At 40.7% G+C, this 26357-nt stretch overlaps 1 protein-coding gene across 8 annotated transcripts in view; it reads right to left on the bottom strand.

The window, feature by feature from the left end:
* SHTN1 (shootin 1) overlaps window positions 1-26357 on the bottom strand; it is a 96859-nt gene that overhangs the window by 56901 nt on the left and 13601 nt on the right. For 4 of the 8 annotated variants that reach the window (XM_081823440.1, XM_031039890.2, XM_006744054.3 and 1 more), the window contains exons 3-6: window positions 15533-15593; window positions 8913-9007; window positions 3873-4041; window positions 1461-1558 (exon numbers count right to left, since the gene is read on the bottom strand). In XM_081823440.1, coding sequence (XP_081679566.1) covers window positions 1461-1558; window positions 3873-4041; window positions 8913-9007; window positions 15533-15593 — 423 coding nt within the window. Of the gene's footprint in view, window positions 1-1460; window positions 1559-3872; window positions 4042-8912; window positions 9008-15532; window positions 15594-21845; window positions 21976-26357 lie in introns of those variants that run through there. The other 4 variants (XM_081823436.1, XM_081823438.1, XM_031039887.2 and 1 more) reach the window with 3 other exon arrangements.

Raw genomic sequence — 26357 nt, 5'->3', positions numbered from 1 at the left:
GTTGTATAGGAAAATGGGGCAGGGAGTGAGGGGAATGCAGTTAGGGAGAGAGACACTGGGGTTTTCAGGACTATGTATTAAGCTAGGTGGTAGATATATGGGTGTTTTTTATACTTTCCACATGTCTGAAATAGTCATAATAAAAATAACTGAAAGGGCTTCTAAGAACACCTCTAAGTGGGAGGGGAACAGGATCATCAGTAAATAATCATAATGGAGGAAGAGAGTGCATCAAAATGTGTTTGTCTCTCTACAACGGTTACAGTCAAGAAACAAACTAAGGGGCGCCTGGGTGGCTCAGTTGGTTAAGCGACTGCCTTCGGCTCAGGTCACGATCCTGGAGTCCCTGAATCAAGTCCCGCATCGGGCTCCCTGCTCGGCAGGGAGTCTGCTTCTCCCTCTGACCCTTCCCCCTCTCATGTGCTCTCTCATTCTCTCTCTCTCTCAAAATAAATAAATAAAATCTTTAAAAAAAAAAAAAAAAGAAACAAACAAACTAAGATAATGGTCCTGGAAAAGGACTCTGAATCCATCGGCATGCCAGAGAGCCTGTGAACTGGATGCTTTTAGGATAAGCTCTATTTTTGGTTTCGGTTTGAATTAGTAACTGGTATACACTCTCCAACAGGAATGCCACTTCCAAAATAGCATCATCCTTCTTCCCATTCATCAGTATGTTCTGCCACGGTAAGTAAATGTGAGCAAGGCTGTAATTGGTGGACACCATCTCCCAACCTTTTTCGCATTCTGGCCCTTACAAAAACTGTCAGATAGGTATGCAAACTGAGGTAGCTGGGTAAGGCTGCCCACTGAAGGGACCGACGCCTCGATTCCTCAGCATTACTCGTAAGCCACCTGAGGGATGGGTCTAGAAGCTTGGGCTGTAGAATCTGGGAACCACTGACACATGTTAAATCACGATTGCAAAGGCAGTTCCTCAAAGCATCATGCACCGAAAGGCAATTACGTGCTCCTGTTCTTAAAGACTATTCAAAAGGAAAAATAAAAAGATTCTTGAAACACCCACTTGAACCCATTCTGCCATCTATCACATACACTTATGTTGGAAGTATACAAGAGGACAGCCATTCCCAACCGAGCCAAACTGTCTGATAGAGAAGCCAAATACTTCTTCACCAGCAACAATAAAGCAGATGACTTAAACTGCAGATATCATTCTTACAAATCTGCCTCCCATAGGGAAATATGGGAAACAACGGGGACACTTCATTGCTATTTTGGTGCTTTACTTACTGAGCTAGGTATTGAGTATACAAATGTCCATGATCTTATGTTCTACACCTTTTGTATATTTGAAACAGGGGGTAGAAGAGAAGATAAAAATTGGTACATGGTTCTCACGCCTGAAATCAACTTCCAACAGCAAGTTTTTAACGTAGCCAGTCTCCAAACACCCTGAAAACACCAGAAGTCTTGCCTTTCAGGCCTAAGATACATACTTCTTCAATTACTTCTACAAGTTTGCTCTTGAGATTTTCCAGTTCAATCGCTAATATCTTCTTCTCCTCCTGAACAGATACAATTTGATCTCGAAGTTCTGCATTTTTAAAGAAAAAATAAGGGGAGGGAAACAATATAAATAAACATTTCTTTAATCTAAATTCAATTAGCGAACTTATAGTACATCATTAGTTTCAGATGTAGTAACTTTTTTAAACTTATTTTTAAAAGAAGAAATCAATCTTGTCAAAAGAACTGAAAAATGCCAGTCCATGTGTAGCTTACGGTCAAGATTATTTAACAGCTAAAACGAAAATAAAGAAGCAGAGAATGATGGAAATCTCACTTCTGTGCCCCTGTATACAGCCACAGTTATTAATAATTTTATATCATGCAATCTCACTGTGTTATTAAATGTACCAGATCATGTTTTCTTTGCATGCTATCAAACCCGTATTTTAGAAAACTACCTGGGATTTTAGAAGTAAAATTTTTTAAGATTTCAGCAAAACAAATTAAGGCATAGTACCAATTTCCTTTTTCTTTTAAAATGGCATGGATTCTTGTCACAATAAAATATAACAAACAAATGGGGCAGTTGATAATTTGCAGATTTTGCTTTGCAGAAAAAAATCCTGACCTGCTGCCAACTTATAACCCTCAAATATTATTCGAATGGACTCAAAATATAACCTATTTGAAAAAGGTTAATTCTAGTAATCTTCTCTCCCGAGTTGTTGTTTTGTTTCTTAATTTATTTCGTATTTCTTATTACCGGAATTTAATGAAAACTGTATTACCAAAATGAAAATATTAGCAACCGTTAAGTGCAAAAGCTTCTGGTGATAGATGAAAGTTACTTCCACCACTCAAACAGTAAAAAAAAAAAAATATACACCGAGGGGTGACTGGGTGGCTTAGTCAGTGGACTGTCCGACTCTTGATTTCGCCTATAGATCAGGTCATGATCTCAGGGTCCTGGGATTGCACCAAGTCAGGCTCCACACACAGCTGGGAGTCTGCTTGAGGAGTCTCCCTCTCCCTACCCTCTGCCTCTGCTCATTTTCTCTACATCTCTCTCTCTCTCAAATAAATAAATAAATCTTTTAAAAAATATATATACACAGATTAGCACAGAGTCCTAAAATTGATAACCAAGGTCTCCAGTTTTGCTACTCAGGTTTTAACTGCATTTTTTTTTTTAAGATTTTATTTAATTATTTGACACAGACGGAGAGAGAGCGAGCACAAGCCGGGTGAGCGGCAGGCAGAAGGAGAGGGAGAAGCAGGCTCCCTGCCGAGCAAGGAGCCTGATGCGGGGCTCGATCCCAGGACTCTGGGATCATGACCTGAGCTGAAGGCAGACGCTTAACCGACTGAGCCACCCAGGCACCCCAGGTTTTAACTGCTTTTAATTAAAAACCTTCTCTGGAGTTACTTATAAATTGAATCAAGCTTTTATAGGAACCCAGACTGGAAGAGTTCTCAGACACTTATTTCAAAATCTCTTTCTCCCCTGGCTGGCTAATCCTGAAGGAGGAACAAGAGACAATACCATCTGAGACCTAAGAGGAGAGGAGAATCATGAACAAAAGAAAATCCTGTAAACTTCTTCTCCCTCCCCACTGACACAAATATTATTTTGTCTTAGGTCAAGGGGGTAGAGAGTCAGGGAACGATGGCTTTCGTTATACTTCCTTCTCTCTCCTTCCAATTGCAGTTTTATCCAAACCAACAGGCTAGCAAGTGTTGCTTTTGGCATGTGCCTAATGCCAAAATGCCCTAAAAGTTATTGAGCCCAGACTGCTTTCCTCCATCTTTAACATAAACAATGTGTACATATAATCACGTGTATATATAATCATGAATAAAATTAAAGTGTATTTAACAGAGGTACCGTGTGATATTCCACTTCCCACTGACCCACACAGTGAGGTCTAACAGCGTTGAAGTTGAACGCTGCATATTGCTTACAGCTCAGTGCCTGAATCAGATGAGAAGTCCTTTGAGGGCACAGACTTAAGCAATCTGGAGAGGAACCCTCCCCAAAGATTCCAAAAAAGAACCAGACAAACGAGAGGCATTGGCTAAATATATTTTTATACATTCTTTCTTTTGCTTAACAAAAATATCTCAATGCATAGTCCGTATTTTTAAGAATTTTTACACACTGGTTGTTTCCATCAAGACAATGCTTTCAAAAGTGCCAAATCCCAAATGAGAAAGTAATTCATAATGCACCAACGTTACGTCCTATCATGATTCTCAACCAGGCTACTCCCTGGGACATTTAAATCCGAAATTTTTTGAAGCCGGACCCAAGTTCTAAAGTTCTCAGGTGATTCCAATGGGCAACAAGGGCTGAGAAACATTATCCAAAATATGCTCAGTGACGAAGCCAAGAGTCCCACCTTTGATCTGCTTCTGACACTGCACAGAAACACAGGTCTCTGCGGAGCCTTCTGGGTCGGTGCTAACATCTTCATCATCGATATTGATCTCCTCGGTGATTACATCTGGTCCCAGTTTGGCCATGTACAACATGCTGATTCTTTTCAATGTTTTATTTTCTTTATTTAGCTAAGGCAAAATATAAAAACAGTTATTTTAACAGCAGTCAAATGAGTGTCTTGGATTTTTAAACAATAGACAGATTAAGTGTACTTCTGTCTTACATATTCATCAACACCCACAGCATGAACTAACAATTAGAAGATTCATGAAGTAAGGTTTTATTTATACTTTTTAGCATTAAACTTATTAAAGTAAGACCTGATGCCTGGATTACAGCCAGCAGCATGGGAAAATGCTAGTTATAACTGATAACAAAGGAAGAATTAAGATAAGACACCAGTACAGATTAAATCAAATTTCAACTTATTCCATCCTTAATAGTCTTAATTAAGATTTTATTTTAAGAAAATGTTTTCTTTGCTGCTGTGCACACCCTTTAAATGTTTGCTAGCCCAGGGGCGCCTGGGTGGCTCAGTTGTTGAGCGTCTGCCTTTGGCTCAGGTCATGATCCCAGGGTCCTGAGATCGAGCCCCGCATCAGGCTCCCTGCTCCGTGGGAAGCCTGCTTCTCCCTCTCCCTCTGCCTGCCACTCTGCCTACTTATGCTCTCTCTCTCTCTCAAATAAATAAATAAAATCTTAAAAAAAAAAAAAAAAGCAACTTTTTTTCCTTTACTAAGGGCCAATGGCCAGCAAGACAAGTTCTGAATTAAATAACTGACACTGGAAATAAATAGAAACAGAAACCTAATTCATTGGAAAGCTAACTACCTTCTCTACTATAAACCTTACATCAGAGTAAGACATGCTGGTAACTTGTCCGACTTTGGTCCTTCATTTGTGATCATAAGTAGGACCCTTTAGGGTTTCCCTCAGGGAAAAGCCCAGGCCATTTCAAACTGGGAGATCTGATTCTCACCCCAATAACACTGAATCTAACTATATCTCAAGTAGCCCAATCTGGAGCACAAGTGGTTTCCCTGACCTCTCTGCGGAATCAGGAAGATTCTATTAGAAATGGCTATAAACCCTTCCTCAGATTCCCCCTGGGAAGCCCATAAGCTCTACTCAGGGAATCCAACACAGCCCCTTTCTTCCCTGTCTCCAGCGCACAGCTCCAGCTTCTAGCTCCCCACAGTACGTTAGAGGATCAGGGATAAGAGATGAGCCCATGATCTCCAAGCCCCTCTCCCTTAGGATGAAACATTCATGTAAAGCCTGTTGTGGGTTCTTGGCATCATGGATGCTACAGTGGGGCACCAGAGGCTCAAGGATCCTGGCTGATAAGATGCCATCTTTTCTGAATGGCAGGAGAAAATCACAACTGAAGGAAAAAGTGAAAACACTCAAGCCTTCATTTGTAATTCTGCCTCCTAATACTTAAACTAATGGTTTCCAGCTTAGCACATTAGAATCTGTAGAGAGCTTTTAAAAAATCCCAGTGCACAGGCTCTCACCAGACCCAAATCTCTGGCAGTGGAACCCAGCAGAGTACTCTCTCCAAGGTCCCAGGTGATTCTAATGCACATCAATATGAAGAATCTTTGATATAGAGAAAGGCAATGTTTCCATACCCGTTTCTATAAAGTCAGAGTTAAGAATCCTGCTCTATAATCCAACATCTCTGCCTCTAGAATAATCTCATCTTTCAGAGTGGTAGTCTCTTCATCAGCGAACTAAGGATAAAAATAGCCTCTGCCCCATAACATGAGGATTGAGTGAGATATTACACAGAAAGTATTTAACATTAGTGACGGACATGCAGGAAAAATTCAGTATCCGCTCCTAATAGTAACAAAAGAGGTTCAGGTTGTGCGTTTGGGAATACTTTATCAGCTAGTTTTCTTCCATCAAAATACACATCCATGCAACTTTTTCTTCCTCCAGGATATTCACAAAAGCACAAAAATACTAATTTTTGCCATCTGGTGCTTAATAGGCTCATCCCTGGGCCACTGTCACAATAATACTTAATAACTTGTTCATTAACAGTTCTACCCTCAAAAGAGTTTAATGCCTCTTTCTATCAAGCCAGGCACCAAAATCCACCAGCACTATCTGGCTATAATACACCTACTCTCATTAACAAAGTTACTAACTCAAGAAAAAAGCTACACATGGAGTGCCCGCCAGGCAGTAGAGTATGCAACTCTTGGTCTCAGGGTCATGAGTTCAAGCACCACATTGGGTGAGGAGCCTACTCTTCAAGAAAAAAAAAAGCCACACAGAAATTCCTCTGAAACAACATTCTCACATTTTGAAGGAAGAAACATAAGATTTATGTACATAAAGATCTCATAACCATACTAACTGGGTATTTTTAAAAACTCTGAATTCACAAATTTTGGCTAAGCAATTTCATTGAAGTTATTATTCATCAAGTTATATATGTTAATGGCATGCTAACTGTTTTTTGGAACCATTCTAAGTCACAAAGCAAAAATAAATTTTATAACCCTACAGTAACAGAATCTTCTACTACATTCAAATTTAAACAGTTTTTATATTGGGTGCAGCTTAATGAATATTTAAGATACAAAATAAGCAAGTTAAGCAGATCTGAACCATATGGTTTAAATAACTGGTCTACATTTATCAGTTTAACCTACACATTTTAGCAAAGTAGCCACCCTTGCTCTTAAGAAAATTATGCAAATTGCATTTTAAGAATTAAACATTCCATTTGTCATTAATCTGAGAGCAAAGATTTAGAAAAATAAGAATAAATTTATAGAAACTTTGCTGCTTTAAAAATGGAGTCTACTGGGCGCCTGGGTGGCTCAGTTGGTTGGGTGACTGCCTTCGGCTCAGGTCATGATCCTGGAGTCCCGGGATCGAGTCCCGCATCGGGCTCCCTGCTCGGCAGGGAGTCTGCTTCTCCCTCCGACCCTCCTCCCTCTCCTGCTCTCTGTCTCTCATTCTCTCTCTCTCAAATAAATAAATAAAATCTTTAAAAAAAAAAAAAAAAGGAGTCTACTTTCAAAAATGACAATTGGGATACCTAAATCAGGTTGTGCTACTTTATTGATCATGCATATAATGGAGCTTCCAAACTTTGCATTCAAAGCTGTAGTATCTTCCAAATCCAATGAGCACAACTATAGGCTTTCTGACCTGTTTTTATTCCAAGTCCCACGAGGTCACATTGTATCCTCAAAAACCAACCATATGGCCATTTTCGAAAGACTTCATGAACAGAAGACAAACCGTGTAAGTGAAGGATCCTATTGTCAAGACTAAATTATAAAACTGACCTTTGAGATTAGTAACACAGTGGTTCATAACCAGGGATGAAGACAACAGTCCCCTGGCAGCTTTCTCAGCACACAGCTGGCCTGGGCCGCACTCCCAGCGTCAGTGGGTCTAGGATATTCTTAAGAAATCAATGCTGGTCCACCCTGACACTTAGGACAAGGCAACTGTAGCTCAGAGAGGTGCATTCTCTTGCTCCAAGTCACCTGTTAGCTAAAAAAAGGAAGGGGCGGGGATCAAATCTCTTTTTTAAAGGGGACTGTACAGACCCATGAGTGGAGTGCATCATGAAAAAGGAAAAGTCTGTCCCATTCTCCCTGCGGTCCTAACGCTAGTCCATCCTGACATTTGAGATGAGACTACAGCAGTCCGGAGACCAGAACTAATAACTTGCCCAAAGTCACATATACCCAAAATGACATCACTGGGAATAAAACCTGTATATACTGCCTCCCAAACTGTTGCTTTCCATTAACTCTGCCAGTCCTGCAAGGTAGTCCGTGTTCTCATTTTGCATGTACTATTGGCAACAAGGATACTTATCGATAGCAAGAGAAAATACAAGGACTGGACTTAGCCACTGCAAGATTCAGAGCAGCTAGTATGCTCCAAAGATATTTTTTTCTACCTGTTGCAAAAGAAAGAATAAAGGATACGAAAAGAGAATTCACCCAGTTCTGTGAACCAGTGAACACTTAATGAAGGGTAGCGCAGAAGAAATGATGGGAAAGCACCCACACAATCACTGTTTTTAAAGCAATGGTCTGTATTGCTGTGTATTCTTCAAATGAATAACAGGAGTTGCATGCACACGTTTATATTCTTAGGTTCTGACTGCATTATCTTATGAATTCTAATGTAGTGTCACTACACAAACAATTAAGCAAATACCTCTAGCAAGCACACTGCTAATGCATCCAAATTAAATAGAGAGAGATATAGACAGATTGGCTGATTGATTTGCAGACTTTCAGTCACATCCAAAGACATACTTTGGAGGGAGGTGATGGGGAAGAGAGAAAGACACACAACCGGCATTACTAATGATATTTGGTTAAAAACTGCTGTAATCCATTTTCTGATGAAGTGGTTCAGATGCATTTTACCCAACCCAAAATACGTAAGACAGAGATTCTTTAATAATAATGTACTTCTGATGAGACAGAATATAGAAAATTACACTCTTGGTAAATTCATCAGCGAGAAGCAATCAGTGAAGCACTGGAGGTCACCTTCAGCATGCCCTCACTCTGCTTTCACAAATAATCACCTGAAATGTACGGCTGGAGGCTGACTTTTTCATCTAAATCAAACATGAAACACTCACTGCACCCCTTCATGTCACACCAGGTTTGTTTTAAACTGTTCACCCAATGCACAGACACTTAGAAAGTCCAGCTGAATGAACGACTCTGGGGCCATTTTTCAGAGGCAAAAAGCACCGATGTTGAAATGCACACATACAAATGCCCCCTTTACAATGGAAAGAACCTAGGCATTAAGATATTTACAAAATCCTATTCTAGGACTCCGAGAATTTACAACACTTTAGACACTTTCCCTCCTCATCAGAGCAGAGGCAATGGATTAGAAAAGCAAAAGCAGATAGGTAGGCCACTCTTCACAAAAGCAAGTTGAAATTTTTTTTAAAAGCGCAGGTAGATTTCCCTTATTTGAAGAGTCTCACCTTTGTCGCCAGAGCTTCGGCACTCTCTCGACAAGTCTTCTCTATTTCAAGATGGTTCTGCATAAAATTGACTTCCTCTATAACCATGTGAGAAACTAGGAATGAGGGGAAAAAAGTCTCAGCATTCAGAGATTAGTCAGCGATTCCAGAAGCCCACACATTGTGTCCCATGACTCAGAATACTTCACTTCTTTAGCTCGCCAGACCTTTAGCTAGCATGGAGGGAAAAAAAAAAAAAAGTCTTGGAAGATGCTGCCCTGATTAAGTCTTAGCCAATATCTGGACGTGGAGGGGGAGAAAAAAGAATGCAGTGAAGAGCCTTCACTGCTAGTGCACACATTTTTAAGAAAGCTAGTTAGGATGCTTTTAAGTGTCGCTTTTCTATGCAGCTGTTCACGGAGACAGACACGTCCACTAACTTAGACGAAAGAATCTCTCCTAAATAAAAAGTGGCAAACGTGAGTTCCTTTTCTTAGCGGGACAGAACGCATGGATCTAATAAGGAAAATGAGCGAGTGAGAAATTTTTAAAATTAAATCTCAACTCGATCTCCTTAACCGGAATAACAATGTGGCAGTTTAGCTCAGGTCAGTACGCAACAGCCTTCCTTATGAGTGATAAAGTAGTTACTGTGATTTAATAAACTCCAGGGCAGAAAAGTATAGCAACGAGAGTTATGGACTCTATGACAATGAAAGCGGATGCTTCTTGCATCACAGACTGTCAGGAAGATTGGAAGAAAAATACAATTTTCCTGGACACTTTACCAATGCTTGAAAAATAGTAATTTTCAGGTTCTTTTAGTAGCTGGTTTATACAAATTGAGATTCAAAGGTACAAAGTAATTTAGAACCTGAATTATACTTCGAAGATCAAGGAAGAGCCAAGTGCCAATTCCTTTCACCCACATTTCTAGTTAAAGGAAAATGCTCAGAATCTTAAACTTCACTGTAGACGTGTATGCTTATTGACATTTGTTTGGCTTAAAAAAGAAAAATGAAGTACACCCAAGTGTGAAACCCCACAAAGTTAGGCAAAAAGCACTGGGCTCACGTAACACAAAGAGAGATTACTTTTGCTTCATTTAAGCTTAATTAACCTGCAATTATGATTAAACTCGGGGGAAAAAAATTTCTCTCCAAATTAAATACAAAAACGTATTACTTCCTAAGTCTGTCCAAAGTTCTTATTATGTTAATATTCAAATTCATAAAGCAGCACTCAATGGCCAGAAACATCTCTAACCTTGACATTTTTTCAGGGGTAATAATAATCTGCAGCAAATGCAGGCCAACCAAAAACCACTTAACTAATTAGTAGTTGCAGTCACCGAGAAAAACATGAATCAACACTGTTATTACAAGTGGCACATTTGAGTGGCATCTAATTATGACTTGATGAGCACGATACTTGCATTATCAACATTACTACTGCATCCCATCAGGGCCTAAAAGCTGCTGATGGCATTGACTTCGAGAAACTCCCACTCAATGGTACAGCAGCACCCAACAATCGGCTTGGCAGGGGCCCCCCTCACTAAATGACACGTTAAGCGTAATTACTGGTAGACATGGTAAATAAACAGGATTGGAAGTGAAAATTGTACCAAGTGCATAAGACACAATCTGACACATTGGAAGTGGCAGCCTTAATTGAGAGTTTCTTTGACTGCTCAAGATCATTTCAACTGCATTTCTCCGAGGACAGTGATTATAACTGTGGAGACAGACGGCATAATGGTATCAGCGACGCTGACAGAGCTGTGAATTAAATTGTATCTGCTGTTGTGTGAGCCTTGATGAGAGGTACAGATGCCTTAGTGGTCTTATCATTATAACACAATGGTCATGTTGTCATCAACCTTTCTGGCTCCAATTGAAAAGAAATGATTGTGTGTGGAGGCTCTGCCCACCCCCCCCCCACACCACCCCCCTCTCCTCTTCTATCTCTTGTTCTGAATAGAACCAATTTTCAGAGAGCTATGAAATCACGCAATAGGTCCTAAAATGCAGCTGCTTGGCATACAAACGGGTCCCCATTAAACTGGAATCACACACAATATGTGTTTATGCCAGAAGAACAAATAGAAGCTGAACACAGGCCAAGTTTATTCACACACACAAAGCCCATGTAGCTCTTCATCAATATAATTGCCTTTTATATTGTAGTTTAAATAATAGGCTCTATTATTTCCTTAAAATCCTAATATTCTTGGCATTTTATCACTATGTTTACAAGGTAGGTTCTTCAAAAATGTGAAGGAAAGAGAAAAGAAACCTATACAATTTTTACAACATCAAATATTACTTTGAATTTTTAGCCTTAACTACTTGACTTCTTCTGCCACAATCTGGTATTTCCACCATCATAACAAAAACATAAACACTCTGCATGTTTCATAGGAATTTGACTTTTTATTCAGTAACATTCTTGCTCATGGAAGAGTAAGGAAAAATCATTCCACATAGCAAGGTTTAGGCCCAGCAAAAAGAAACACACACACACACACACACACACACACACACTTATTTTCTGAACATTTTGTAAAAAGCTGCCCTGTAATTTAACTTGATAAAACTTACATAGGCAGCACTAGCCCACATTTTTCTCCAATTCTCATACAGCAGGCCCCATCTAATACGTTTTTTTTTAATCTCTTCCTCTAAGAGGGAACAGTAGAAATCAAAAGTTGTGCTTTGATTTCTAGTTTAAAAAAATTATCTCAATGCTAAATAGGGAGCAAGGAAACCTACCTATCGACTTTCTAGATTTAAAAGAAAATAACATGCTTCAGAGGGCATTTATATCTTTAAAAAGCATGACCCCATTGCTAAAATCACAAGTCAGGTTACATGACACAAAACAGAAATTTTTGTAACATATAATTTTATTTGCACCTTTCAAAGGATGAAAGTTTTTTTAAAAAAACTTTAATTTGTTCATTTAGTGATTGGTCCTATGGTGCTGAATTCAGGCTTATCTCGTAATATCCATAGATCATGAGTGATAACTACACCTAAAATATCTGTAATTTGGAGGACATGGAGGCTTAAAACAGAAGAAAGATGAATCCTAGTCTTTTACAAACACATATTGAAATATTTATATTCATTTATGATGAAATTATCATTAAATGATATGATGACTGGCATTTCCAAATAATCTGAGGTCAGTGAGAATGGATGTATGGACAGAGATGAAAGTGGATTGGCCAGGAGTTGGTAACTGTTGAAGCTGAATGATGGATACATGGGGGTTCATTGCATTATTTTCTCACTTCCGTATAATAAGCTTGATATTTTCCATAATAAGAGTTGTTTTTAATGACTCTGACAACTCAGAAGCATAACCTACAAGTACATCAATGATTGCTTCCACCAGTCTAGTTGAATCAGCAGAATTTTTTTATCCTCTTCATGACCCCAAAACACTCTTACATACTTGCCATCGTGGAATGGAGGGCAACTGGGTTTTTCTTTTTTACTTGTTTTTGTCTTTTATTAACTACAAGCATTACAGCAGAGACTCTGCTTTACTCACATCTGACTCTCTTGCACCTGGCATACTGCTAGGTATAAACTAGGAAGTCACGTCTGTGTTTGCTTGAGTGACTGGAAAAATCTATCAGGCCTAGATCTGTCTGTGAACACCCCTTTACAAGAATGTTCTCTCTAGAACGGAACTGCTTAGGACACAACCACCATCACCCACCATTGGGCCAACTGTGTGTTCGGCCTGTGCTAAACCCTTTCCACTTGTTCTGTGCTGAGTCCTCACGACAGTCTTAGGAGGTAGGTATCATCACAGCAATTTCCTATTTGAGAACATCGAAGCCCAGAGAAGTCAAGTAGCATATATCCCAAAATGCAGTTCTAACTGGTAAAGCCCAGCTAAACTAATTTCTAGGCCACTCCAATTTTCTAGGCTTCTTTCTAACTTGTATTCAAATGTGACACCACCCATGGGACTGCCCTGAGCAAAACTCCTCTCCATCCAGCCAACCCTCAGCAACGCCCAGACGCAGGATGTCTCTGCAGCATACGTGGTGGACACGCTGTACGTTCTCCTGCAACGTCAGATCACTTGAGAGGTCTTCACACAGTGTGGGAACAGCGACGCACTGGCAGGTGTGTGGGAAAACAGGTACGTCCTAACACACAGCAAAGGCTCTCACGTTCTGGCTGAAGGACATGAAAGGCCGTTAGTTACTTCTCGCACACGGATCTGTCTCCCTAGGGAACGTGGCTTTGCTCTGCAGTGGTGCTCTGTGCAGGAAGACAGGAGAAGAGGCTCAGGAAGAGCTGGCGGAGGGCAGAGAATGGCAGGGAGAAACGGATGAAACCAGCTAAGAAGAGCATGGTCAGCTAGGTGAGTAGAGCCCGCCGACCTAAGGGAGCTCTTCCTGAGGCTCTTCCCTCACTGAGATCTGGGCCTCGTAGGTGAACATGACGGGCAGGCAGCGTTCAACTTTGCGCCCGAAGATACGTTCCCCCAGGGCTGTCCAAGTGCCAAGACCAGGGTCTGAAAACTCACTCGTGAACTGACTCGCGGCCTCTTCACACTGAAGGGCACCCAAGCTCAGGATGGGACAGTAAATGAGATGGTGGTAGCAGCAGCTAACATTTATTGAGCACTTAAACCATAATGCCAGGCACTGTGTTCAGCACTTTTTACATGAATTATCTCATTTATTCCTTGAACAGCCTATGAGGCAGGGTCACTTATCCCAATTTGACTAATGCAGAAATTGCTCAGGACTACGTGGGTGCACATTAAATGGTGCTTTTTACCGGTGGTAACCGCTGCAATCCCTTCCAAATCGGAAATTCTGTTCTCTGTTCGAAAGTCGTCAACGATTACCCCAGACACAATGTTTTAACAAATATTTCGAGTTTTCGTCGTCCCCATTTTCTGTTCTTTTGAGACGGAGTCAAGAGTCGGCATTCTGTTCCCCTGCCGTCCAAACTTTAAATTAATTAAGCAGACTTAGAAAAGTCAAAAATTCAATGCATACAACAATAAAGATCATTGTACTAACCTTTCAATCGATTCTTTCAGGCTTTGAGTTGCTCGTAAGGAAAAATGTGAATTTTTATAAAACTATCAAAGATATTTAGAGGAAGAGACAAAGGGAAAAAGGAAGTGGGAGAGGAAAGCAGTTTACATGTTACTCTAAAGGTAGGCTGATTTGGGGAGAAGCTCCTTCCATTTCTGCAGAACGCAAGAAGCAACATGCCTACTACCTGCCCGACCAGAGCATTTTATAAGTCCGACCCTAAGAACTTGAACTATTCCTACTACACACAGCATGCCAATCCACTATCAATAATTAATTTGAGAACATGAATTGGTAACAATGTTGATGGTATAACTCAGTGTGACCCGGTGTCAGCAAAAGTGTAAGGACATCAAATTAATCCTGCATTAGAGAAGAAGAAAGTCCTACGCAACTGCAATTCATACATTCACAAATAAGAGGTATTTCTGTCATAGCGTGTTGGCCTCCAAAGAAAAGTAACATCAACAATATTCCCCTGAGGTTTTGTTACAGCCAGACACTTGAAATAAACTGGCTATTGAAATGAACTATAATGCTCCATTTTCATGGCTGTTTAACCTTCAACAAGAATAAAATGTTCTGTTGTGTAGTTACCAAGTCAACACTTTACGATATAATCAAACAGCCTGATACAGCATCTGCAGAAAGATGGAGAAAGACCCTGCTTCCAAGGGGGAGGGCCATCTTTTCCTGCTAAGGTCTGGTCCTTTTCCCATGACCTATTTCCTTCTGATCCTTCTGAGTGTGATCAGATACATTCTGTCTTAGGGGATAAGGTAATGACAGATTTGCGTAACACACAAAAATACCACAGCAAAAATTTAGAATATTACTACAGCTTTTGTGGGAATACAACATGCCTTGGTGAGAGGGCCATCTCAAACATTCAGACTCTTAAGAATGTGTAAGTTCTGTTAACTAGAATTCCTTTTCTATGAATTAATGTAAGAAACAAATCAGATCACTGTAAAGATGTGTAAGAATACTTGACATGGCATTACTTAGAATATCTAAAACTCAGAAATAATCCATCTATCACTGAATGTTTAAATAAATTAGAGTACTGTTGCGTAATAGGATACAGGAAAAAATATACATCCCTACTAACATGCAAAGATGACCATAATATACCACTCACTGAAAAAAGCTGGCTGCAAAACCGAATGCAAAGCACGACTTTATTTTTTGTAGACATAAATATTGCCCACACATAAAAGACCAAGACAGAAAGACTATAAAATGCTAACATTGCCTTTTCTCAAAGAGTCAAGATAACAAGCAATTTTTGTTCTCCTTTAACTGTCCTGCATAGTAAAATTTTTTTTATAACAAGTGCAAACTCTCTTTTATAATAACATACTCATGAAATAATAATGGTCATTCCATTTGTCTGAAAATCACAGTAATGTCAGGACATTTTTTGGGGGGCAAATGGGAAGACAATTCTTGCCTTCTTGGATGCCCGATGCCGCAGCAACTAAACATAGGGGACGTGTCTACGCACATAATTCCCAAACACAGTTATGTGTGTTACAATAATTCCAACGAAATGCTTACATACTTTTCTGAAATTCCTCCAGTTTTTTAACAGCTTCATCTCGTTCTTGCCTAATTTTGTCACACTGAAAGGAGAAAATACAGAAATGTTAAATGTGTGTCACAAGTTTGGGAAGGCAAGAAAGAGCAAACGTATAAACAGTAACAGTTTTATGAAAAGAAAACAAAAATTAAAAACCTTTAAAAAGCATTAACGGTCACATGGTACTTACACTACTCAACCAGCGTGGTCTTTGTACCATCTGTATCTGGCCACTTGCCTTGGACCTTCCAAGATAATGAGTCATCTTACTGCTCATTATCTCCTCAGGAACAGACCAATTTAACATCCTTGAGTTCAAATTACTCATTCTTTAAGAGAATATACGTGCCTCTTTTTAAGTAGGTATTTTGCTAATACAGTGAACACCCCACACATCTGCAGGTCAGATTCCCTGAAACTGGGTAGCGACGAACTCTCCAGAACCCTCCAGAACACTGGTGCACAGCCGGAAGTGATACCTACTTGAAGACAAAACTGCTGCCGTGCGCCCCCTTGAAATCTTCAGTTAAGGAAAAATACCCTCATATGCTTAGAATTCCAAATAGAAGGTAGCAAATTAAAATGAGAAAATATAAAATATTCCAAATAAGCATATACCATTTACATAAACTAATTTTTAGGTTTTTTTTTTTTTTAAAGATTTTATTTATTTATTTGAGAGAGAGAATGAGAGAGAGCGCACATGAGAGGGGGGAGGGTCAGAGGGAGAAGCAGACTCCCCGCCGAGCAGGGAGCCCGATGCGGGACTCGATCCCAGGACTCCAGGATCATGACCCAAGCCGAAGGCAGTCGCTTAACCAACTGAGCCACCCAGGCGCCCCTAATTTTTAGTTTTAAAAGGTGGGAGGACTCACTGAAAACACCAGGAGGAGGTAAGACCATAAAGGCCAAAAATAACTATTAAAGCATGAGGACCTTTCAGGGTATCTGGTATAGAAACAAGTATCCATTATTTTAACAGGCCCTCAAAGTATTAATGAATTTTATAAACACCTCATGTTCATTATGAGGACTGATTCAACTTACTGTGAATTTCACAAAACAGGTTAAGTATAACACATTTTAGAAAGATTTTCATCAAAAAGGTCTAAAACTTTAAAAAGTGATTTTTAAGAGCAATAATTAAAATCTGAATTTTCTGGGAATACTATAATACTGTAACAAGAGGGTCATGTGAGCAAAACACAACTTTTTTTTTTTTTAAAGGTTTTATTTATTTATTTGAGAGAAAGAGTGAGCAGGCGAGAAAGCATGAGCGGGGGCAGAGGGAGAAGCAGGCTCCCTGAAGAGCAAGGAGCCCGACATGGGGCTCGATCCTGGGATTCCAGGATCATGACCTGAGCAAAAGGCAGATGCTTAACCGACTGAGCCATCCAGGTGCCTCAGTAAAACAAAACCTTAAATTATATTTTAATCCTACTGTGCCAGATAAATATATTGGGATTTCATGCCTTTGGATATTTATTTCAAATTTCAATGGCTAAAAAATTATGATGCCACCGATGATTTGGAAAACCCAAATTAAGACAGTGAGATAGTCTCATCTAATAGACTGGCAAAAACTAAAAAAATGTGCTATCAGGAATTGAAAACTGTCATATACTGCTGGTGGGAGCGTCAAGAGACATAACTAGTTTGGAAATAAACTATCAAAATTGAAAATGCATACGCCCTATGACTCAGCAATACCACTTCTATTTTTTTTTTTTTTTTGAATTTTTATTTTTAAGTAATCTCTATACCCAGCGTGGGACTCAAACTCACCACCCCCGAGATCAAGGGTCACCTGCTCTTCTGACTGAGCCAGCCGGGCACCCCTGCAATCCCACTTCTAGATTCTATTACTGGAATCTCTAGTAATGTTCTACATACACATTCAGCATAAATCATGGTATATTCCTGTAACACGTTAGAGAACAGTGAATGAATGAACATAAGCTGTATGTGTCAACCTCTACCTCAAAAGCCATAATGGTGAATAAAAGGAGTTGGAGAATCCATGTTAATATATACCTTAAGCCAATAAAATCACTTTATAGACTTAGACTATAAATGTATATTTCATGATACATACGGCATATATAGAAATATAAAAAGACAAAATAGAAGGATACATACAAAATTTATCACATTAGTTATCTCTTAAAATATAGGGAAGGGGACCAGGGCTGGGTGTCACAGAGGATCTTCAATTATATCTGTAGCATTTTTTTAAGTTTAAAAAAAAAATAAAAGTTAATTCTTTTTTTTTAAGATTTTATTTATTTATTTGAGAAAGAGGGAGAGAGCGCACGAGAGTGGGGTGAGGGGGAGAGGGAGAGAGAATCTCAAGCAGACCCCCTGCTGAGCGCAGAGCCTGACGTGGGGCTCCATCTCAGGACCCTGAGATCATGACCTGAGCCGAAACCAAGACTCAGACGCTTAACTGAGCCACCCAGCCACCCCAAAATAACAGTTAATTCTGTGGGTTACATATTTGTTGTTATTCTCTGCCCTTCTCTGTGCTTTAAAATATTTTTTTTTAATTTAAAAAAATTAAGTCAACAGTTCAGTCTTCCCCTTTAATGTCTCAAGAACTGAAACCTGGAAAGTCTGTATCTTCATTCATTTGGGTAAATCCGTTCTGGCAAGAGTACACAAAACAAGTCCTAATTCTAAATTAGCAAGGCTGTTTACCAAACCCTGACTTGGGAGGGGTCAGGCTGGGCCATTTCCTTAAGGAGGATGCATATTCTTTCATTAGGGTTTTCTTGACGGATCTCTCCTCTGTAAAAAAAAAAAAAGTAATGCTGTCTAATATAGTTTCTACTTCCAACTTAACAAATAAACTGCCTTTATTAATTTCTGGTGTTTAAAATTCTAAACACTAGAGTTCTGGATTCTTGAACAAGCTTTCTGAGATCCTTCCCCCACCAGACAGAGACTGCTGGCCTGCTGTTTCAGGAATGTTCTTCTTGTCTTCTAGATTGTGGCTTGTCTATGCGGTGCTTCCCCACCCCCTTGCCAGTCTGCACACCCACCTCCAACAATGCACAGTTTAGTCTAAAGCACAAAAGAAACAATTTCTGACTAGACTCACTCTCCTGAGTTATGACTGCCAAATCAAATCTGCTGTTTTACTTTTTTTTTTTTTTTAAAGATTTTTATTTATTTGTCAGAGAGAGCACAAGCAGGGGGAGCAGCAGAGGGAGAGGGAGAAGCAGGCTCCCCGCTGAGCAAGGAGTCCGATGCGGGACTCGATCCCAGGACCCTGGGATCATGACCTGAGCCGAAGGCAGACGCTTAATGACTGAGCCACCCAGGCGTCCCTCTGCTGTTTTACTTTCAAATTAACTTCACGTTTCTTCATCTGGCATTTCTGAAGGTGTAAGACGCCCTGTGAAAAAACTGTCTTTACCTAAGATTTGGTGCTTGGGAGCGCTGCCCCTGACTTAATACCACTTGGATACTTCTATATACCTCTCAAAGCTCCACCTGAACTGTTACTTAAATCAAAAGTCAGAGTTTTCACTGACACTTTGCATGACAAGAGCATTAAACTGGATGGCACTCTACCTACTCAGATCTGAAAAAGCCCACCGACTGACATCACACAAGATCCCTCCCATGCAGTTCCCGAGTACAGGTCATGAACAACACATGGCAATTTTACGGAGGCTTACACCAGCTTCCGAGAAGGAAAGTGTTATGCCCCTGCTCTCTGCTCCTAAGGCCCAGGTGGACGGGCTTTCATTAATAACAGGTCTCAACAACACGGTCCTATTCCATCATGCCAGTAGCCAGTTTCCATCATCCAGCCGTATGTTTTTACAGGAACCCTACAGACATCACCAGAGAATTCAGAGGCTGTCACCCAACCCCAGCTGTACTCTATCAGGGGTCTTCATTTTGCTTTGCTTTCTATTTTCTGCAACCACATTATGATAAAACTGGCAGCCACAGAATTTACCATCTGCTACGGATACTGAAAGGGGTGTGCGTTGGGGGGAGGGGGGACCTACACGTACGGCAAATGCAGCTGACTTATCCCCACACCAAAGCTGAACAAAATAAGAAGGATGCACCCGTTTACTAAGCAGAAATCCAGGCATCCGCTTATTTCATCATTTTAGGTGAACCCAGCAAAATAGCTCGCAACCTTTCTCTCCTTCTACCAACAGGGAAGTCCGCAAGGATTCTGGGCCTCTACGGGAGACGGTTACGTCTCTGTGTCCTGCAGAAGCCCCTCACCCATCCTGCCCCTTCTTCTACCCTGCCCAGGCAGCTGCAGCATTTGTAGAAACGGCCTCTTTTTGTGTGAGAATTGCTCATGAAGACCTTGCAATAGCAACAGATGTGAGGGCCCACATCACTGAATTAGGATGCCCAGCGACTCTCTGGAGAGCTTGTGGCCGGGGCAGAACCCGGCAGCTTGAGCGTGGCTACTTTCCACAAGCCGGATAACATGAGGTCTCTTCTAGAGTCGAGGGTGGCTCATTACGAAGTGGTGCACTGACCAGAGGCTGGCCTTGCCGGTTTCGAATAGGAGAGGCCCTGGTCTCAATATGAGAAGCCCTGGCCGTGTTCCGTGTCTGTTCCGTGAGCCTCATCCGGGCAGCTACCTGGCTTCCAAGACTCAAGCGGCATTTCAAAGCACTGACAGAATGACTGGCGGAGGTAAGTGCCTCCAGTGGGAACTGGCAGCGCTGAGCCTCCCCCGCTCCCCGAAATGGGCAGCTCCCTTCCTTCTCCCCCACGCAGCAACTACCGTTTAGACCAAAGCGTCTGCCTCACAGGCTCAGCAGAGAGCCAGAGAAGTTGTAGATACTAAGACGTCTTTACATGCTGCCGTGCGTATAGTTAATGCAAGGAAAACCCCAATATTCTGAATCGTGTCTGGCCTCCACTAACATACACATTCACTTTGATCTCCAAGGTGCACGAATGCGGCGGAGGGCTGCCAACCTACAGAAAGGCCTGTTTGGGGCCCAAGAAGCGCACACATGCGCTGCGCGCGCGCGCGCACACACACACACACACACACACACACACACACACACCATCGACAAAGTAGACAATGTACACGAGGCAAGGGCCTTCGTTGAGGGAATCTACCATAATCACTGAATGCCTCGATCTCCTTCCTCTGAGCCCTGAACAACCTACTGACACAGAACCCACACAGACCAGGCACTGTGTTAAGCGCTGGGGTGGGGGGAGGCCGGGGGGAACCTAACATCGTGCTCTCACAACGCCTATGATCTACCAAAAAGGATCAACACTGAAGCAAGCGATTTATAAGAACACTTGCTCTAAGGGGGGAAACGCTGCGCTACAGGGACACGGTGCAGAGGCTCTAACACTGGATCCGGAAAGGTCTCAGCGCACCACCGTTTCTACTGCTTTTTCTGGAGGTTCACTCCCTTTGTGTCCAGTTACAAGATTTAAAAACGTAAACATGCACAGCATCAGATTTGCACATAGTTACCTATTTTAGGTTCTTTGGTGATGCATGTAGAGGACCATCAAAATCATTTTCAATAATACTGCACAATCCTATTGTTCCACCTATGGAAGTTTGGCTAGAACTCAACTGTGCTTGTCCTTAAAGAACACAATAAAAGAAATCATTCCCACTTAGATGGAATTCCTTTCACTCTCTTTCTCTTTTGGTGGCGTTCTTTCTTCCAATTCAAAGTTCTTTCCCTCCAATTTTCAGTAGCTGCCCCCTGAAGCTGTCTTGCAGCATTCTCCAAATTCTAGGTATTGTGTGTTAGATGGAAACACATGTCATCAGAACAGAGATCCTTGCTCTTTGTTTCTGGATAGATTGCTGTTAATAAGAGACTCATTTTCACTTTCAAACTGCTAAGTAATTACTTTTTCTCTGGCACAACCACTTGCCACTCTGTTCTAAAGAAACTGCATGTATGTGGATGTATTATGCATGAACAGTTAGCATAATGGATGCATATCTTGCTCTTTAAAGTGGCTGATTTTTTTTTAAAATAAAATACTTTGGGACCTTCACCTCTGAAATTGACACAAGAGAAAGAAATCCTAACAATAGACAATGCAGCCAAGATGCAAACAGTATCATATATCTTGCTTCTTGAAACATAAGTCTTGGAAAGTGTCTGCCTCATTCCCTTTCATTCATTGTTCCTGGCAAGCTGACAGATCCGCCTGATGCACTGTTACAGTAGCTCATCCAAACGACTTATAATCAGCCACTTAAACATGTATTCATTTCAAAACTCAATCTCAAGACATAATATTAAATATAAATACTTACTGTTTAAAGGCAGATATTCTTCTATTATACACATTCCCTTCTTTTTACGCACACTCCACACACATCCCAGCCACCCTGGGAAATGTGAAAGCTCTTCCAAAAGCTCAGTGAGGCTTTGCCCCCCCATACAGGAAAAAGCCCCAAACAATTATGACAAAGATCCTGAATGAGTCATAAGGGGAATGCCCTTCAATTGTAGGAGCATGACTAATGTATGAATATGGGGACTGCTTCACAAGCAAACAATCACATTTTATTTGGTTGATTCCAAAATATACAGTCTTCTATTTTTCCATACCTCAAAAAACAGATTTGAAAGTCTTGTTGACTTTCATGTGATAGGCTTTCTTACTTTTTAACATACTGCTGATAATGTCACTTAGGAACTAGGCAAAAAATAATAAAAAGTAGCACCCTTTCCATAATCTCCACTTACCCTGACATTAAAAAAAAAAACTGAACATTTTACATTATAATCCAACCCCATACAACTTACTCGTACCCTATATAATATTTTGATAATTTTGGTTGATAAAAGGTGATAAGTAAATAAGAAATACACAGATGTTTTATGACAAACAAGTAAACAATTCTGCTTGAGAAAAAGTTGGAGAAGACTTTAAAAAAAAAAAAAAAAATAAGGGACATTTAAGCCAAGCATTAACAGCTAATAAGAGTTTGTCACATGGTCTAGGGTAGGATCATTATCTTTTTGTCCCTTTCCCATCCCACCCCCAAACCCCAGACATTCACTTACAACAGTATAATTTATCATTTGTCCATGTGCCCATGTCCCTCATTAGAGTGGTTTTACTCAAGAGCGGGACCTTCGTATGTTTTTCTTTGTACTCCAGTACTCAGAAGGCATTCAACAGTCTTGCCTTCAAAAAAGCTTTCCTTATAAATTCAAACAGACTTTGATTCCATCCTCAAAGACAATGAGAAAAACCAGAAAATGATCAACATTACATTTTTCTTAAATAGGGATAACTGCAAAGGAAAAGATCATTGACACATTGGCCCACCCTTCCAAGTCTACTCTTCCCCTTGGCACACCTATATCAGAATCTGCACGCACACACACTCACACACGTGATGTTTCTGACGTCAGACTGATTTGATATTTAACTTTCGGTTTTTAAGTTCAAACCTACAGATGGTCGGGCGCCTGGGTGGCTCAGTTGGTTAAGCGACTGCCTTCGGCTCAGGTCATGATCCCGGAGTCCCGGGATCGAGTCCCATGTCGGGCTCCCTGATTGGCGGGGAGTCTGCTTCTCCCTCTATCCCTACCCCCTCTTGCGCTCTCTCTCTCTCTCTCTCAAATAAATAAATAAATAAAAATCTTTAAAAAAAAAAAAACCTACAGATGGTCAAGACAAGTCCTGAGTCTGATAATCTGCTATGGAAAATTCATGAGCTAACAACAAAGAACGAAGAATAACACCAAGACCTCGGTGGAAAAAGTCAATCAGCTCCCATGAGTTTACCGGCTTCAAAAGGAACATTTGTGGCCAGAAGACCCGTGTATGAATCTCGACTCTGTGAAGCCCCGAGGTTCTGGTCTCTGTGCACTAGAGCCGACACAGGGCTGTCTGGAGCATCAGAAGAGGAACATAAGTGAGTGTGTGTGACCCATGGCAGCTTCTTAATAATAAACACAGCCCCTTAAGCATAAACTCATGTCCTACCACTGGTCTCAACAGAGGAGATTCCAAAGAGAGCATCAAAAGCTCTTATCCAGGGCGCCTGGGTGGCTCAGTTGGTTAAGCGACTGCCTTCAGCTCAGGTCATGATCCTGGAGTCCCTGGATCGAGTCCCGCATCGGGCTCCCTGCTCAGCAGGGAGTCTGCTTCTCCCTCTGACCCTCCCCCATCTCATGTGCTCTCTCTCATTCTCTCTCTCTCAAATAAATAAAATCTTTAAAAAAAAAAAAAAAACAACAAAAGCTCTTATCCAAAGAAATCAAACCCTTTGTCTCTTCTCATTGATCAGGTTCATCATCTAGCAACAAAGACAGACTTAATGTGGACGCGTAGAAGGGAGAGATAACGTGCAGTGAATTTATTCTGGTCCCTTCCACTCGTGCAAAATTCCCCCAGATCAAATTAACTATGGCAAAAGGACTTCCACTTTAGATTCACTTTAGATCCTGACTAACTTTAAACTCTGGTTTGGGGCTACAAGGGAAGGATGGCCATGTATATTGAGAATATGGCCTGGACAAAGCTCACTCGGCCAGGCACAAGAAAGTGCTTTGCCAAAGGAAATAGTGTTCTCCATTTACTACCTCGAGAACTAAAGATGCTTTTACTCATTCTATGCTGTATAAAAGGCTTTTATTATATACTTCCATCCTTTGTAATATAGCCCCCACCCCCATTTTTGGGAAAAAATCTGCAATAGTAAGCCTGTTAGTCCTTTAACAGAAGATAAACAGAATGCAGTGAACTTAAAACCACTCTTTTTTGTTTTACCCAACCACAGCATTCCATACTGCATTCATTTCTTTTCTTCCCATTTCTGTTAAGTTATTTTTAAAGAATTAGCACAGAAAAAGGTCAGTAATGCACACAGATGTTACCGAAGTATTAGGTCATATTCCATGTAGAGAAACATGCAAATAGTTAATGTGCAAAACTAATTTATAGTCCTCCTTTTACCAAATGCATTTTACCTATAATTCCACCTGTGTAACAGATGGTTCACTTAAAAACCTCACTGCAGAAAGTGGCTCTCAGTTAAATAATCATCAACACCACCAGCAACGGATGTTTATAGAACAAACATGACTCTGTGAAGCCCCGAGGTTCTGTTCTCTGTGCACTATTTTTAGGGCAATGTGAGGTCTATATGTAAGGAAGGATTAGAGGAGGAGAAGAAAGAAAAAAATTTTACTCTTCTGCCTCTCATGTTTCTCATTTTCTTCTATATCCTTCCTTCTCCATCACATGAAGACACTTGTTTGCTTTCTCCACTTCTGTCTTCTGGGTTAAGTCAAAGAGTTCTCCTGAATTAACCCTTCCAACTTGTCTTGCTCTTTCCTCCTAGGCCAGGACACCTACAGAAAAGACTCAACTGGTAACTTCTTGGCTCTCTTTCCTAGAGCTGGAAGATGGTTGTGCATCTGGTCAGAGAGGCTCAAGCTACCTGGTCTGATCATCCCCCACTGGGTCCACTCTGAGATTATGGGGCATCAGGGAACCAGGATCTAAGCACAAACTCCCCGCCTGTTGGCATCCTCAGGACATCTATGATTTGGGGTCATTACTGTGTTAGAATTAGGAATCTTGTCAAACTATCTTTCTGGGACTTTCTTACCACATTAGAGATGCATGCACCAACCACTTTCTATCACAGAGATCTTCGTCACCCTCACCTACCTACCATTCCCTAAATCACCTGATGGAAAGAAGAGAAGAAACGATTTCACAGAACATCAAAGATTTATTTGCAGATGAGCAAAGGAGCCTTAAAACTGGGTGAAAAATAATGGTCTCAAAATCCATTTTTATATGAACTAGAGTTCATACCATTAATATCACCAACCACGTTACAGCTAATATAGGCAGCCAATTAATATGAGTGAAAAACTTAAATATGATGTTTAAGAACCCAATAAATGGTCTCAAATATGCCAAAGGTTTTACAAATATTCGGCTCACTGCCCACTTTCATTACAGATCTTACTCTCAAATTTTAAAGACAAGGTCTCATAATTTATAGCCATGATGACCATCTGCTTCAATAACTACGAAGGACATATTTTATTAATTTTCTGCCAAGGACATTAAGTTTTGAAATATTTAGTCTATCAAGGTAATTTCTAAACACAAATTTTGTTTCTTTCTAAAAGCAATAATGGACAGCTCTGCTCTCTCTCTCTCTGTCTCCTACTTCTCAGTTCAATTGAGCACTCTCTTCTTTTTTTAACTTAGACCCCCCTTCTGCCCCTCCCTGAATTTGCAGGGGCGGGGAATAAAGATACATAAACAAATATTCACAAATCTTAGATGGACATGTGCAGACAAAAAGGTAAGTAGTTTAAAAAGGTAAGTAGAATTCAATGATTTCAGTTTAAAAATAAAACTGCCAGGGCCCCCGAAAACATGCACCAGGCGTTACCATCTTCGTAGTGGGTGATTTTCAACCTCCAGTATATTATTCATATACTTAAGAGGACGTGAGCATAAAAAAGGTTTATGAAAGAAGATGGGCTAAACACCAATGACTAATGCCAAAGAGTTCTCTCCAGAATCTACTCTGTCTTAAGCCCCAAAGATAAGTGTCTTCCCTTCAATTCCATCACTGGAGTCCCAAATCTGGTTGTCAGGGAAAAAGTACAATTCTTGGGGGCTTGAGTTGCTTGGCCTGGTGCCTTGCTGCACATTTAGCTGAGTAGTTAATCTCCCAGAGCAGAGCCACTGTGGCATGCCTGCTATTCTTTACCATCTGGAGCCTGGAGTTGATATTAGCTTGAACCACACATGCAGGAGAAAAGAAAAAAGAAAAAAA

This window comes from Leptonychotes weddellii, chromosome 6 (assembly GCF_054177405.1).
Source record: "Leptonychotes weddellii isolate Sample4059 chromosome 6, ASM5417740v2, whole genome shotgun sequence".
NCBI classification, from domain to species: domain Eukaryota; kingdom Metazoa; phylum Chordata; class Mammalia; order Carnivora; family Phocidae; genus Leptonychotes; species Leptonychotes weddellii.
The sequence above is the reverse complement of the archived record's forward strand: the minus strand, read 5'-3'. Positions and strand labels throughout refer to the sequence as shown.